Source organism: Rhopalosiphum padi, chromosome 3, assembly GCF_020882245.1.
Source record: "Rhopalosiphum padi isolate XX-2018 chromosome 3, ASM2088224v1, whole genome shotgun sequence".
Taxonomy (NCBI): Eukaryota; Metazoa; Arthropoda; class Insecta; order Hemiptera; family Aphididae; genus Rhopalosiphum; species Rhopalosiphum padi.
The window spans coordinates 43,493,881-43,510,827 of NC_083599.1; the positions used below are offsets into that span (position 1 = coordinate 43,493,881).

Sequence of the window (16,947 nt, forward strand, 5' to 3'; positions counted from 1 at the left end):
CAGTATTTAAACTAAGGTGTTAAATTTTGGCAGAATTTGCGTAATTTAGTGTAATTCCTACAGTGCTAAATTAGATTTAGGCTATTTATAGGTTGGAAAGTACGTATCTCTACCACCGTTCGCCCGATTTACGTTAATCTCGTATCTATCATAATTTAATTAGGTAGATAATAGCAAGTAAATTTAATCACTGCAATGGCTAGCAAATGCATTGGTGAGTTAAATATTGTCGATATTAACCGGGAATTATCGAAACGTGGTATTGAGACCGGGGGGTCAAAAGCCGATAACCATCATAGGCGTAGGGTGATCAAATATATCGGGGGGGCTGCAAAAATAATAATACTTAATAAGAAAAAAAAAAACACTAAACTAAATGAAAATAAGACATTTATTTGTTTTCAACTATAATTCCAAGCGTCTATTAGTTTTTGAATAGATATTTAATATATCATTAAAATCAATATTATTTGAAATATCTCTTTCAATATTTAGTATTGCCAGTGAGGAAAAACGGTCTTGAGTCATAGTTGACCGTATATATGTGTTGATACGTCTCATTGTCGAAAATGACCTCTCACATGATGCTGAAGAAATTGGTAAGGTCAGAGCTAAATTTAAAAGTTTATATACATTAGGAAAAGTTGAAATAGTTATATTTTTTTTGAATAAATTTATTTGATTTTTTTGTTCAGGTCCCGGTTCAGGTTTATTATTATAGTTTTGAATACAGTTTTTGACAACCATCATTTCAGCTTGAAGTGAATTCAAATCAACTTTCAGTAAATCCTATATTAATTAGAACACATTATTAATACAACTTTAAGTAATAAGACAGTTAGTTAGTACTTTCATGCTTCAGTTATGGGTTACATTAGTTTTATAAGTTTTCACTTAAGTTGATTTATTTATTTACATTTAACATACCTTATATTGTTGAATAAAAAATGAACTTTTTTCATAGTCCAGATTGAAAAAGTGATCAATAGAAATTGCCAAATTCAAACTCTCCGCAGAAAATCTTGTCTTCAGATTATTTAAAACCTCGTCTATTATTGGATAGTAAGCATGTACTTTCCAGTAATCAATTAAATTAGTTTCATTATTAGAGTCCTCGTGTTCAGCTGCAGTTGTTGTAGTTACAACAAAATTTTTCAGAAATTCAGGCTCTGTTCTTTTCCGTTTAGATACTATTAATAATGAAAATATGATATATGTTATAATCAATTAATAACCTTACTAAAATTAAACTATTTATTACTTTTATTGGGGACTTCCAATTCTATATTATGTTGTTGAGCAAATGTTACTATAGTTTCCCAAATTGTCATATATATTTTACTCTGATTTCGACTATCTTCAAAAGTTTTTATGACTGCATTTATTAAACTGGCTGCTTGACCAAGGGTCCCACTGTCGTTTTGTAATTGTTTGCTAAGAATATTGATTATATTTAAAACATAGCTAATAAAATGAAGGTGTATAATAAATGATCCTTTTTGCACACATGAAAGAATACCTAAAAAATATAATAAATAATTGTTGTTTTATTTTTAACTAGTTTTTCATATTATATTGCTATATCTTAAATAACTTTTTACAAACCAATCGCTCTTGAGACATCTCTGTCGTTATTATCTTCAACTTCTTTATTTAAAATATTTATAATTGATTTAAAGTTGTCTATAACTGCCTTGCAGTTTTTATGGCGACAAACCCACCTAGTATCACTGATTTGTGAAAAAGTACATATTTTTATATTTAGAAGTTTTTGCATATCATGCAACTTTTTGTTCTTAGATGGCATTGAGAAATGCACATATATGGCCTCCAACATATTAAAAACCTGCTTTGAATACTTTAAAAAATACACATATTTTTATAAATTAACTGTTGATTTATTATAAAGATAATAGGTAAGTTCAAAGTTGGAACTTACTTTAACATTCTTACACATATCAACTACAATCAAATTTAGTTTATGAGCCATACAATGAATGTAAGTTGCATATGGATAGTGTATTTTCATTTTAGTTTGAACGCCTCCTTGTCTGCCTGACATAACATTGGCTCCATCATAGGACTGCCCGACAATAGGAACTTGGTCTAACTTACATAATTTTAAAAAATTGAGAATTGCATTTACTAGGGTCTCGGCATCTTGTTTTTCAGATACATTTAAGAAGCCAATAAACCGTTCATATACTTCAAAATGTTTGGTATATCGAATACACACTGACATTTGTTCTTGTTTGTGGCATCTAAAATATTATATTAAGTTATTTGAATAATTCAAATTGAATTACATTAATTTGAAAAGATAAAACTTCAGAAAATATACTTTGCTTCATCACACATAATAGAGTAAAAATCTGCACTTTTAACTTCGTTGATGATGTAGTCAAGAACATAATTTGAACAAATTTCAATAATAGTGTTTTGAGTTGTAGCACTTGTATAGTTTATAAATTTCTCATATTGGTTTTGGAAATCAGAGTTATGTTTAAAATATAATTTACAAGCTTCTTTAAAATTACCTAATAAAAAAATATAAATAAATAAAATAAATAACAATGATTGAACGTTAATATGGGACAGAGTATTCATATTATTTAAAAATAAATCCAATCTAATCCTATAATATATAACATTTAATTATACCTTGGTTTAGTGCGTTTTTGTCTTCTAGGTGACCCCTAAATGCTATACCTTGGCGACTCAAATACAAAATTATATCTATTATGCACTTAATATAATTCCGGTTCTTAACTATATCTTCACGATTAGCAATTGTCAATAAAGTGTGAACAGAACCTGTAATTTTAGACTTTTTATGGGCCGACCACTTAGCCATACAAGTCAAATGATAAGGAGAACTACTATGAACTTCCAATTTTGATTTACAATTTTTTCCTTTTCCCTTTGAACCACTTACCTGTGATCGTAAGATAATTTTGTTAATAATACTAGTTTATATTTTAACATTAACAAAATAAAGGTAAAATATGTATTTATGTATAGTTATTAAACAAATTTTAAGTAATAATGGACTAAATAAATACATTTTATAAATACAAGCATTAAGCACTTACTTTTTTCCAATTATTAAATCCTTTGGTTATAAATATAACTTCTGATGTACCAGTACCAAAATTACGGCATACAAAGCAAAATATACTATCTTTTAGAATGCTGTATTCAAGCCACTCAAACTGATTATATAATGTTGAAGAAAAAGCACGATTTTGAGACCCAAAGCTAGTTTTAGGATATGCCTAGATAAATTATATAGAAATAAGCAGAAAGCGAAAGACAATTATTAAATTTTATAGATGTAATAAAAATATAATGCTTACTTCTAATATCGGTTTTGCTGGTCCAGAGTCTAAATCACCTAAATCCAAGGTATTGTGAACAATAACAAGCTGTACATTTTGTAAATGTTCCTTTAAATCAGGTAGAGATGGTAAGATTGGTCCTGTTTTTTTAGGTATATTAAATATACCGAACACTTTTTTAGCCATATTTTTCAGACAATGCGATTTGCGACGGTTTTAGTGTGTGATAACTGATAATACAATTTGGAGGGAAATTAATAACGTGATGTTGTATACGAAACGGCTGGTTGTACAAGTGAAGATAAATATTATAAAAATGATTAAAATGATATCATTTTATAACTCTTGATAACAATAAACTCACAAAATATTATGTTAAGTATTATCGCCGATAAATAATTACAAGAGTGATCATTTACGACGAAATAATCAAAAATAATACAAATAATTCTGGGGGGGCTAATATTCGCACTGGGGGGCTAAGCCCCCCCCCCCCAAGCCCCCCCCCTAGATACGCCTATGATAACCATTACTGACGTAATGTCAGCCCAGGTACCGGAAGATAGTACATCGGAGGTCCAGAACAGTGGTGAAGAGGTCAAAACCGACGGAGATTTGATAAGCCACTTCATGGAACAGATGTTAGATAGACTGGAGAGAGTAGAAGTGACGGTTGACAAGCAGCATTGTACTATCGCTACTCTCAGCAAAAGCGTGGAACGCTTGGAGCGGGAATTAGCCGAAGAAAAACATAAGTCGACCGAACGGGTGACGCAAGCAAGCTGCGCATGTGGTGGTAACACCCCCCTACCATCCTCTAGTGATTTATCCGGAGCAAATCAAAATTGCCCGGACAAAAATCAGAATCGTCCGGTGAAAACACAAGAGGTGAGTTTTGAGAACCGATGGGCGAACATTCGAAGCAGATTGACCGAAGAAAACTCGCGAAGTCGGAGTTTGCCCGGAGCTTCCGGTAACTAGTCCGGAGTGTCCGGTGAAATGTCCGAAGCTTCGGTAATTTGTCCGGTGTGTCCGGTGAAATGTTCGGTAGAAGTGAACGACCGTGACTGCTTATCTAAGTTCGCGAGAGCGCGACCCGCGACCGATCCAGTTGTGGGATCACAAAGTAGTCTTGTGAGATGCACGGTCGTCGAACGTCATAATACTATTGTAATTAACCGGTATTAAATATATGTTATATTGAAACGCGACGTGAGTTTTTGTTATTCCAGCCTGACACCTACAAGTAATTGGTCTGCGGGGCCGGCGCCCGGGGCGCGGACGCACCGAAACTTTCGGGGACTAGGGCGTTGAGAGGTTTTGACCGCGACCTCGTGAAGAGCGGGTCGATCACTGGGCTTAACCACCTGGTGATGCCTCTGTAAGGCGTGGATGGGCCCACCGTGAGCCCGGGCGCAAGGCCCAAATCTCGGGAGAACTTGAAGCTGAGGCTCGTCGTCGACGAAGCTTCGTTCGAGCATCCCACCATTAATGCGCTTCACCTCACGCGGGGCAATAATGGTGCTTCGGGATGTGGGGGGGCCCCTCGGTGTTGAGAGATTGGCACCGAGCCCTCACACGTCGATCGTGGCGGACACCGTCCTCGGTCGACGGCGGTTTGGTTTCAGAGTGGCAGTTTGCTGGAGCATACTATGTGGTTAAAGATTGCACCGCTTGATCAGGGGAAGGCTGCCGAGTGACGGAGCCGGGCGGACTCGTACGGCGACAGCCAGCCGAGGAAGTGCGGTCTCTCTTTAGCGCCCACCCAGCTTTTCGTTGGGGCTATATGCAACGAAGGTTGTCCGTGACCAAAAACGGAAAGCAACTTGGATATATTGCGGCCTCACCAAGGTGGCGAATGGCACCTGTTATGCCCAAGCCGAATGGTACGGGCTCGTCGGAGCTAGTCTTCGTGTGCGCCGGTGCTCGTGGTCCTTAGACGACGTGCGTCTGTCTATGCCCGGCAACTTTCTTTGGAAGGTTTGTCGGGTGCCGGTCATATGCCTCTACGGCCCTTGACTAGCACCTAGTTGTAGTCGGACGATTTGTCGCAAGGCTTTTCTGAAGATTTCAAACCCGGGAGCTTCGTGCTATTTCTTTGACAACTGATAGTTTAACCTAAATAAACAATAAAAGCTACTTAGCTGTAACAGCTCACTTCATAGATTACATTGGTACTCTTAGTTCAATTTGTCTCTCATGCGAGGAAATTTTTACCAAAGCCATACGTCAATAAATCTAGCCAATTATCTTAAAAAATTTACAGTTGATAGGGACATTAACTATAAAATTGTGGCTATAGTTCTCGATAAAGCTCCAAACATCACAGCAGCAGTACGTGAAATGAATTATTAACATATTGGTTGTTTTGCCAATTTGGTCAATTTATTATATTATAATAAATTAATGTAAAACCCATCCAGCTCCAATTTAGATTTTGAATTAGCTATAATAAATGCCGTTAAAAATATTTTAGGAAACCATATTAATATAATAAATGGGTATTTTTATCATTTATGTCAGTCGGTTCATTGAAAATTACAAAAACTTGGTTTGGCAACCATTTACAAACAAGACGGTGACTTAAGAAAATTTTGTGGTATGATTGGCAGTTTAGCTTTTCTGCCTCTGGATAAAGTGCTAGATGGAATGACGTGCTTAAAAGAAAATATACCATCTCCATGTGGAAGACCTTTTGTTTCATTTTTATTTTTATTATGTAAATGGAACATATAGTCGAGTGCCGAGTAAGAACTGCTTCGTCCTTGCATTTGCATTTGCGTAAAATTCTTCCCATATTTCCATCGTTTACGTGGAATGTATATGAATTAACATTAAAAGGTGGACATCGCACCAACAATAACACAGAGGGTTGAAATAACCGCTTTTCAAAGTTCTATTCTCAATAACTATTACTGTTCTGTGCTCCTACAATTTAGAATTTAATCAAAAAGATTAAAATGGAAGTTGCTGCAGACCAAGACAATTGGTGTTACATAAGTAGGAGATTAATATGCAAGTACAAACAACTGAAAACAATAACTGAAAGCTGCTTAAAAAGTTTATGTGTACAAATTAAAAATTATGAGATAAGTAAATTAGATTTTCAAATGGCAGTTAGCCATAACATTAGAAAGCAATGGTACTCGGTTATTTTTAATTTGTTCACATAGGTACATTTTTAAAATTATTTAAAATTGTTTTAATTACATACAAATGACAATTATTTTATATTTTTTTTTAATTATGTAGGTACAAATGACAATGTTAAATATAGATTTCAGCTAAACTTGTATATTTTATAATAAGTAACTTATGTTAATTTGTATTATAATACAATAGAACCTCTCTAATCCGTCACCTTCAGGACTGGGGGTGTAGTTTGAACGCGAAAAAGGTCGGATTATCAGAATATACAAAACCCTAATAAGGGAAACTAATAACTAGCAATTCATTTAATATATCTTTTATAAATTGGAAAATACAAATGTATTTTTAAATTATTCATATCAATAATACTATGGTCGGATCCGGAGTGGCGGACCAGAGGAGTTCTTATGTAAATCATAATAAAAACGAATAATGTATCTATGGGGTTTTTTTTTAATAGATTCTACGTGACGCGTGTTTTGGTCACACTGAGACGTATTGTACTGAAAGGTGGCGGATATACGTTAAATAGACACGAACTGCTCATAGATACAAGACGGGCTACGGTGCACACCGATTTAGTTATGTTAAACAACAACAATCGCGAACGCGAAAATAAGGCGACAAACAAGCTAAGTCGTGTTTCCACGAAGGTCGCACGGAGAACTGTTGTACCAAATGCCCAAATCGCCGTTGACATAGGAGAGCTGGACACTGAATAAGTGACCTATGGCACCATCGCTGGCGAGGAAGGGGCACAAAGAATATGTATATGTTACGCCAAATTTATGAAATTGCCGATTTCATGAAATCAACAACGTTTTTGCCGAATACATGAAATCGGCAATTTGGCTACCAAATTCACGAAATCAGCAAATTTTGATTGCCGATTTCGTGTATTAGGTAGACTTTTTTCTGCCGATTACATGAATTCGGTAACATATTATTATAACATAATTACAAATAAACAATAATTGCACGCGTACTGATCGACATTACCACGCCGTAATCTTTATTACCTATGATGATAGACGCTATGATACGTACAAGCATTTAATCTTGACGTACATGTCTCCAACCTCACCCATTCAAAATTTTGACATTTTTTTCAAGTCAATATTTTGCAGTCATGTAGCAACAATAATGCAAATTTTGCATTTAATGCAAGCCTATTTTTTAATCCGAAAAAATAAAACACTTAGGGTGGGGCTGGAGCACATGTCCCCAGCCCCACCCATATCATTGAAATCATATTTTCAAATTTTTCTTGAACCATCATTTAGCAGCCAATTAGCAACGTTTTCCAAGCTAGTTAAACCAATATTTCGCCGATAAAAAACTTTTTCGCAATTCGCGCATGTCTTCAGCACCACCCCGAACCTAAATATTGCGATTTTCGACCTGAGATTCATATCAACATTTTTTGGTTAAAATATTATATTTTTTATGGAAATTAGTATTTTCTATTTATTTGGAATTTTTCAATCAATAAAGAATATTATTTTTTATGAATATTCTCATACACTATTAATATTACATTTTTTATTAATTTGAACTTTTTATTAAATAATGAATATTTTAATTATTTCATAAAAATTATATTTATTTATAAATTAGATTTTTTTATTAATTTAGCATTTTTACTAAATTTAGCATTTTTATTAAATGTTTTATTTTGATCTACTTATTCAGTTTTTTGTACAAATACCTATATCATTTTTATAATGCGAGGGTTTTTTTTATAAATACCTATTTCAGTTTTATTAATTTAGGTTTATTACAAGGATGACCATTAACGAGTTAATAAGTTAAAAGTTAAGTTAATTTTAACTTATTAACTTAACTTAACAAGATTTGTTAACTTAACTTTTAACTTAATTGATCTATTAACAAGTCTATTAACTTAACTTTAAATTTTATTGAATCAAAACATATTTAACTTAACTTAACTGAGTTAAAAAAAAATCATTACCTTCCCCAGCCTTGGTTTTTTAATCCATAAAGGTTATTTTTTTTATGTATTAAAGATTTTATTAATTTAGAATTATTATTAAATTTGGGATTTTTTATTTAACTTTTCTAGATTTATTCAGTTTTTTTATTCCAATTAGATAATAATCAATGTTTGATAAATTAATCTTAAATGAATAAATAAAAAGTGGGCAAGTGGGTATCGCTCTGCTGTATAGTAGAGATGGAGAGTAGGTCACTGGTCGTGTGGATGTGTTAAATTTGAATGCAATGACGGGTATCATTGTATACGAAAATGATTCTGAACGGAGATGATTTGTCAGTCAATGATAATTAGTTGGATATATTATATTATTATTACTTATATTTAAATTGTAATATATCGTTACCTATTTTACGCGATTTCGTAAAAAATAAAATTTCATACGCTCATAAAATGTTTTCTATATTGACACTGGAATTTTTTTTTACAATTATTTAAAGAAAAACTTATAGATAACCTTGTATTGGATTTTTGAACCTTAAGTATAAATCACAACAATTTTATGAACTTTCAACTTCAAAATTCCTTGCAAATTTTCGCGATTTTGATATATTTCGTAAATATTTGAACTTTAAATGCTTATAAACAAAAATTATGACTAACGATTATTAAATTTTGAAAATTTAATCGTAAATAGATAACCATAATATAAACATTTTATGTAAATTTCAAGTATTTACAATAATTCGTTCTTGAGTTACAGCAAAATCAAAAAATCGATTTTGTCGAAAAGTGGTTATGCGTAAAAATTTACGCTTTTCCGTTATTTTTCAGGGATTTTCCCAACGCTTTTGAAAACTATTGAAAATTTATTACTTTTGACCCCCCCCCCCCTCCCAAAGTACGAACTAGATGAATTTTTCTTTTCAAAGAGGGACTGAAGTCAAAAATCAAAGTATTATTACTACTCCAAAAAGTGATGACAGACACAAAAAAACACACATCATTGTAAAATTAATACATTCATCACTCCGTTTAGAATCTAAAAAAATGATTCCATATTAAATAAAACAATCTAATAACTGAAATAAAACACAACCACGAAATGAAAATCTTATTTGGTTAAAAAAAGTCTAGTTGAGGACAAAAATCTTTATTGTAAAAATAAAAATTTTAATAAGAACAAAAAGCTAATAGCAATTTTTCTTAAGAGGTTTGAAGTTCCTGGGTTAAAGTGGGGGGAGGGGCTAACTTGTCAAAATTTTTAAATATAATATAATTTTTTTTTTATTCACTTTTTTACACATTAAAATGAATTTATTATTTTAATTTATTTCCGGTGTTTTACACATTTATTTAAATTAAATTATGTTAATATTTTTTTTAAGAAGTCTTGCCTTTTTTTATTTTTTATATACATAATATAATATCTATTATTACAATTTGGTTTTATTATATTTCTGGCGTTTTATACATTTATTTATATAAAATTATGTTTTATAATTTTTTAAGAAGGGTCTTGTGCACTTTGAGTTGCCGATTTCACGTATTCGGCGACAACGTTGCTGATTTCATGAATTCGGCGTAACATATACATGTATATACACGTGTGTTTTGCCAACGCCGGACTTACCTTGTGTGGCGATGACTCGTGCACTGATGAGAAAGAAGGGATTACCACAATAATAAAATAACACAGAAATTGACAATATACAAGTGTTATAAAATAATATAAAAAACAACAAATGCAATATAACAAATAATTTCAATAACAGCTGTGTTATACCATACAATAAATAATGCATAAAAGGTACCACCGTAAGTCCGTAAGGAATTGGGGAAGAAAATTACTGACCTTTTCTCGCCAATCTACTGATTCATAATAACGGAGCGGGATCGAATATGGAGGAGTTTCGCACCAAAGAGACCGTAGCTGGTCGTATTAAAAGCTGGATCAGCGCTGTGGTCATAACCAAAAGAACTAACTGAGCTGATCACGCAGTCGATGTGTACCCAAACTGGTAATTTTTAAAGTAGAAAACGGCAACAGTAACAACAAGTATTGCAAAATAATAATAAAAACGTGCTTCTTGTTTTACGTCATGGCTTCCTGAACGTCTTTCCATCGAAAGCGCTATATAATATAACACGACAACGCGCCGACCAATAGCCAAACCAGATATATAAAAATAACAGATAGCCGACTGCCATATCTCATACGTATAATATAACGTCTCTAACAAATTGGCTGAAAATCTTTATCTAAGAGGTGACTGTTTATCACGATTTAAGATATACACTATACAGGTTAGCTATCGCCGGCCCACCCATCACTCGGTCAGATTTGTGTTACGGTTCAGTAGTTCATATTTACACCACACACGTACAGCGCTAGTAGTAATAAGGGTCAATTTTACTATTGGTATATCCTACGCAATAAATTTATGATCACAAATTTAATATTAGTACCTAATACAGTAATACATATATTTATTCAGGTATTAATATGTCGATATATATTATTAAGGGATTGTAATAATCAAAATCAAAAAAAATTATACAAAATGTAAATCTATTATATTATATTATTGTATATCTTGAGAATTTGAGTTACCTATTTATTTATTTTTTTATAGAATAACTATAAAAAGATACTTGGTGATGGGTATAACAATAATAAATAGGAGGAATCCTTCGAAGACGAATTTTTAACTCGTTAGTACCTATTCGTTTAAAAGAACCATTAACATAGGTTGTTTCAAAATATATCAAAAAAATCTTCTACTCCATGTGATATATTTCGTTTTAAATCCGCCATGGTATTTTTAACTTCATCCAAGGAAAGAAAAGCCAGACTATCCACCATTGTTCAGAACTTTCGAAATACTTGGTCGTTTTTCTAACATTTGCATCTGGACCATTGTCATCTGATAAAAACAACCGTTCTTCTCTATATAAGCACCATTTATCTAAAATATATTTTTTTTCATTTTTAATTTCGTTATTGTTTTATGTTTAATAACGTTTTTTAAAAACGTTTTCAACCTCTGGAAAAAAATCATTAGATACACTATAAATAAATTGAATTTTAATAAAAGTTTACCAACTTTACCTTAAATTTGGTAAATTTACTTAGTCAATTACCAAAAAAATGTTTTACGTAAAATCCACATCACTAAAATGTTATAGGTAATACAAAATATAATAAAATAAGGTATTATTATTATTACATTATGTTTGAATTCAATTTTTTAAATATTTTACTGGGTGCATAGTGTACCTAATAAATGAGGACCATTTAAATAATGTAAATAAACTAATTGTAAAAATATATAGTTGGTATTGTTAAAAGGTACTCATAAGGATGGCAACTCATAGACTCATATAATTTAAGAAACACTTTATTACAACAAACAATAGTATAAACACTTTAAACTGGCATGAGTATACTAATTAAAACAATATAAGTGCCCAGCATCCGACACTGACGCGGTGTCGATGGCACAAGCGCGATGTACAGACTGTCAATTAAATCGTCAAAATGCAATGGTATAAAATAAATAATTAAATAGTCCAAAAAAGGCAATAATATAAAATAACTAATTAAACAATTAAATCGTCAAAATGCAATGGTATAAAATAAATAATTAAATAGTCAAAAAAGGCAATAATATAAAGTAAATAATTCAACTGTCCAAAAATATAAAAATTAATTAAAATAGTAAAAAGGTACAACATAATATTACATATTAAAATTTAAAAATATCATTTTTTCAAAATTGTTGCTACTTAACCTATTTCGTTTTTCACTGATTGTTTGGCCAGCTTTTGAAAATATTCTTTCACATGGCACTGATGTAGCCATTATACATAATCTTTTTTTCATTATTGTAAAAAGTCTGGGGTAAACATTTTTATTTTCTTTCCACCACATTAATACATCGGCCGTTCTAGGAATTAACAGTTCTAATAAATATTTGTCTATTTCTATGATAGCTGCAGACTTAGAATTAGTCGTTTGTACAAGACTCTGCACTTCACTATCAAAATCATCCCATATAGAATCACTGCTTGAAGTTGGTGGTATTACAATTTGCGTATTATATTGATGCCCAGTATCTACATTCATATTAGTAGCTTTATTTATTAATGTTCTTTTAGCTTCTGTAAATGAATTAATATTAAAAAAACCATGTTTTTTAAACCGTGGATCTAATATTTTCGCCTCACTATACAACATATTTTTTTCTAGATTGCCAAACCTATTTTCTATTTGGTTTATCAAAACATTAATGAATGCTGTCGTTGCTGTGTTGGAGTTTGTGTATTTTTGTTTTAGTTGTGAACAATAATTAAGTAGAACTTTAGAAAATACAACAACTTTTGAAATAGTGACCGATTTTTCACTACTTATGTCATTTGTAATCTCTTTAAATCTTTTTAAAATAGTACATATGTCTGTAATCAATTGCCAATCGGAAGGACTTAAATAAACATCATAATTTGAATCTACCAAGGCCGACATCAGTGGATTTTTTAGGTATAAAATCCTATCAAACATATCATATGTGGAGTTCCACCGTGTTACAACATCTTGAATTACAGTAAGTGTTGGTTTAAATAGTAATTGTTCTTGTCTCAGTTGTAATTTAGCTGCGGCTTGAGAACTCCTTTTAAAATGCCCTACAATGCCCTTAATTTTATCCCTCACTTCCTGTATTTCTTTTAGGGCGTGTTGAACCACTAAATTTAATGAATGTGCAAAACATCCAATATGCCTCCAATTACACAACAGAATGCCTCCAACTATATTTGCAGCATTATCAGAGGTACATGCAGCAACTTTATTTTCTAGTCCCCACTCAGTGACAACACGTATCAACTCATTTTTTAAATTTTCACTAGTATGTGACTCTGAATATTTAAAACATGAAAGTAAATAACTTTTAAGTTCACAGTTGTGATTTATAAAGTGGGTAGTTATAGCGGTGTAATTTTCATTTTTTACAGAGGTCCAGCTATCTGTGGTTAGACTTACAAAATTTGCATTTTCATGGATATCTTTTTTAACTTTATCATATATTTCACTGTACATAATTGGCAAGCGAGATTTAGTTAAAGTTTTTCTTGATGGTAAAGTATACCCAGGGTTTAAAATATTTAATAATTTGATAAATTCTCTATCCTCTACAATGCTAAAAGGATAGTATTCTTTTACTATCATTTTTAAGACTTGTTGGTCTATAATATTTCTTTTTACTGCACCTACAGGTTTGGGAATATATCGCGTTATGTTGGATTGAATTTGAACTGGTGGAGCTACGGGATCAGAAGAAGTTAACGTGCCGGGTATTTGATTTGAAACACAAATTTGTGAATTAACAGCCTAAGAATAATTATTGTTTTATTTTAATATTAAATATTGAAATTTTATATTGTATTATACCTATCAAATATAAAATGTATGATTATAAGATGTAAACCTACACTTATTTTGTTTATATTTGTAATTACCATACAGATACTCACTACATTTGAACTCAATGTTGGTTCAGTTGTTTCAGTTCTAGGATCATCAACTTCTTCATCGTCAATTCTTTTTCTTTTGGATAAATTAACACTCATATGTTTAGTACGTAAATGTCTCATCATGTTTGATGTTGACGACCGATTGTAACACAATGAATCACGGCACAAGCCGCATTTCACTTGGTCACCGGTCAATGTAAAATAATCCCAAACCACACTGATTTTACTCATTTTTAATTAATAATGTTGACAAAAATATAACAAGTAAGAAGTCTCAAAAGCAACTGTTCAATATTTTGTAAATCAGAAATACAGATATGACTTATAAAAGAAATTTAATTATATATAATATATGGAAGCTGGAATAACCGATATCTAGTAGCTTACTCAATATGAAATTCATCGCCAAATTTAACCTAACGTATTTTATTTGCGCGATTAATCCATGTTTCTGAAGATAGCGAGGCTCCCAATTAGTTGCTTAGTGTGTAAGCCACTTAAGATTTCGGTTATAATTAGGACTGGGATTTTGATACTATGTCATTATAATGTAGTTTTTTTCAACTAGCAATAATCGCACCTTAGATGCACCTAATTGGTTACGATATCACCACTGCGCAAAGCTAATATAATTCTTATTGTGTATATTTTTATACATTTTTACTGTTTTAAGGACATTTCTCTACTTTTTAGACAATTTTTATGTTTATCCAATTAATTAAATATCCCCCCCTAGAACCAAATCATAACTTCGCCACGGAATGAACAATTCATATCTATGGAATCGATGCTCACGAGTTGAATAGAATTAACAAATCGGGAGTTGGTGAGTTGAGAGTCGACTCGGTGAGTCGACTCATTATAGTGAACTGAGTTGAATGATTCAGTTCACCAGAAATCAGAATGAGTTGAAATTCCCATCCCTACTGACTGACTCGCTGACGACCCCAGTGGTTACCCCCTTATAAGTAATGCAGTGCTGACACCCTTCCCTGCTTAATTAATAAAATACTTAACATATAATATAACAATAACATTATAACAGCATGTCAGGATATATAACATATACAATATATATAACATTCGGGCGTCCTGACATTTAAGTGTCCTCACTTATAATAATATTACATAAATACCTGCATGATAATACATAATAGTTAACATTTAATCACAAGTGTTAATTAGTGCTTACTTGCACATAAAATCCTACCTATAATTTAAATAATATCTAATAGTTAACATTTAATCACAAGTATTAGTTACTGCTTACTCGCACATATCACATAATAAAATTTTAAAACAATTCACATTTATTTATTTACATCTGGTAAGATGAATGCCAAGCTGGTGTTTTCCTTACACGCTTGGATTGTGTGTCATTTACTTCTGGCTGCTTCGATTCTATGTTTTCAGTGTTGGGTGGATCTCTTGGTTTATCTTCTTCATCTTGTTCTGTTATTGTTGAACCTTCGACCGGTTCTTCATTCACTGGTAGATGATATCCTTTGATATGTGAAACATGTACAACAGTTACATAACGCTTACCCGCTTCGACACGTAGCCCAACCACTTGATACACATCATAAGGTAGTACCTCCGTCACTACCAGCGGTCCTCGATATTTAAATTGTAGCTTTGTTGACTCCTCTGTTGCCTCAGGTGGTCTACGTATGAACACCACTTCACCAACCTCATAACGTATTGGCTTGACATGCTTGGAATCGTACCGTTGCTTCCATTGCTGGTGTTCTCTAGATATGCGTTCTCGTATTTTGTGTAGAATCTGAGCTGCAGAGTCCCATACCTCGTTTTTAGTCACATGATGCAGTACTCCGTCCCTGAAGCTAGGATAATATCCAAATAACACATGAAAAGGGGTATCACCTATGGTGTTGTTGTAACTTGTAAGCATTGTTCAAATGGCATTCAATGTCTGATATATGCTTATTCCAGGTCCGATCTGACTCCATGATCGACTGCATCATCGAAACTAGGGTGCTGTTGACACGTTCCACCTGTCCGTTGGATTGTGGGTGTCTTACAGAGTTCAAAGTGTGTCGAATGCCATATTGGACACAGAATGCTTCAAATGCCTTGGACGTGAAAGCTGTCCCTCGGTCACTGATAATCCGCTTTGGAGTTCCAAATACCAAAACAAATGCTTGTAAGTTAGTTACTACGCCCTCTGTGCCACAGCTCTTCACTGGAAATAGCTTTACATATTTGGTTAAGTTATCAATCAACACCATGATATAACTGTTACCTTTTGTTGATTTAACGAATGGACCAATGTGATCAATGTTGATCACCTCAAAGGGTCGTTTACCTGGTGTAATAGGATGAAGCTCACCTAGCTGTCTTCCTCGAGGGGTTTTGATAAGTTTGCACTCAGGGCAGCAATTAATGTGCATCTTCACATATCTGCGCATCATTGGAAAATAATACTTTTCTTTTATTTTACTGACTGTCCTGTCCACTGCTAAATGACCTGCCAAGTCATGGAACCTTACCACTATACTCTTGCGCATTGATTCAGGTACTGCCCACAATAACCTAATTTCGTCGTCCACCGTCACCTTCCTATACAACATTCCGCGGTGAAGTTGATAGTCCTTCACATTTTCAACTTCGGTTGTTGTACGACCTGACTCTTCTTGACTAAGGATCCCCATGATTGCCTTAAGCTTCACATCTGTTTGCTGCATTGCTATTACCTGATCCTCCTCGGTCATAGCAATAAACACTTCTATGTGTTCGTCAGTAGTTCTGTTTCAGTGTCCCTCGACATGCTTGCCGGCGCACGACTTAGGGCATCGATATGGTCCATCTTACTGCCTGGGCGATGTTTTATATCGAAATTGTACTCACTTAGAAGCGTTGCCCAACGCGCTACTTGAGGGTTCAAAGTCTTTTGGGTATTAAGGTGTACAATCGCTTGACAATCTGTAATAACTATAAACTTAATCCCGATTAAAT

The 16,947-nt window shown here is 32.7% G+C and overlaps 2 protein-coding genes, 1 long non-coding RNA gene and 1 other non-coding gene across 5 annotated transcripts; 1 reads left to right on the forward strand and 3 right to left on the reverse strand.

The window, feature by feature from the left end:
* Positions 1 to 338: 338 nt before the first annotated feature.
* LOC132925073 (uncharacterized) lies at positions 339 to 3,524 on the reverse strand. Its single transcript, XM_060989499.1, has 3 exons — positions 3,395 to 3,524; positions 928 to 1,190; positions 339 to 789 (listed from the first exon to the last, which is right to left on the reverse strand). Exons 1-3 carry the CDS (start codon positions 3,522 to 3,524, stop codon positions 406 to 408), a joined length of 777 nt encoding a protein of 258 aa, XP_060845482.1. The 3' UTR covers positions 339 to 405.
* On the reverse strand, positions 1,723 to 2,358 carry LOC132924214 (zinc finger MYM-type protein 1-like). The gene is made up of 2 exons (XM_060988385.1): positions 2,342 to 2,358; positions 1,723 to 2,261 (listed from the first exon to the last, which is right to left on the reverse strand). Exons 1-2 carry the CDS (start codon positions 2,356 to 2,358, stop codon positions 1,880 to 1,882), a joined length of 399 nt encoding a protein of 132 aa, XP_060844368.1. The 3' UTR covers positions 1,723 to 1,879.
* A 9,174-nt stretch (positions 3,525 to 12,698) lies between the features above and the next one.
* LOC132926706 (uncharacterized) lies at positions 12,699 to 13,916 on the forward strand. Of its 2 annotated transcripts, XR_009661501.1 has the most exons (4): positions 12,699 to 12,833; positions 13,272 to 13,377; positions 13,453 to 13,575; positions 13,714 to 13,916. It is a non-coding gene; the product is annotated as an uncharacterized LOC132926706 (long non-coding RNA). The 2 variants fall into 2 exon arrangements; XR_009661500.1 differs by having other exon boundaries at positions 13,272 to 13,575.
* A 535-nt stretch (positions 13,917 to 14,451) lies between these two features.
* LOC132928114 (U4 spliceosomal RNA) lies at positions 14,452 to 14,596 on the reverse strand. The gene has a single exon (XR_009661987.1). It is a non-coding gene; the product is annotated as a U4 spliceosomal RNA (small nuclear RNA).
* Between the last annotated feature and the right edge of the window lie 2,351 nt (positions 14,597 to 16,947).

What these genes read in the sequence shown, in the direction of transcription:
- LOC132925073 (XM_060989499.1), bottom strand. Translation starts at nt 3,524, where the DNA reads ATGGCTAAAAAAGTGTTCGGTATATTTAATATACCTAAAAAAACAGGA. An exon ending in TCACAATACCTTGGATTTAG is followed by an intron (nt 1,191 to 3,394) that starts GTGATTTAGACT and finishes CATTATTAATAG; the next exon opens with TATCTAAACGGAAAAGAACA. An exon ending in TTTTTATTCAACAATATAAG is followed by an intron (nt 790 to 927) that starts GTATGTTAAATG and finishes TAATTAATATAG; the next exon opens with GATTTACTGAAAGTTGATTT.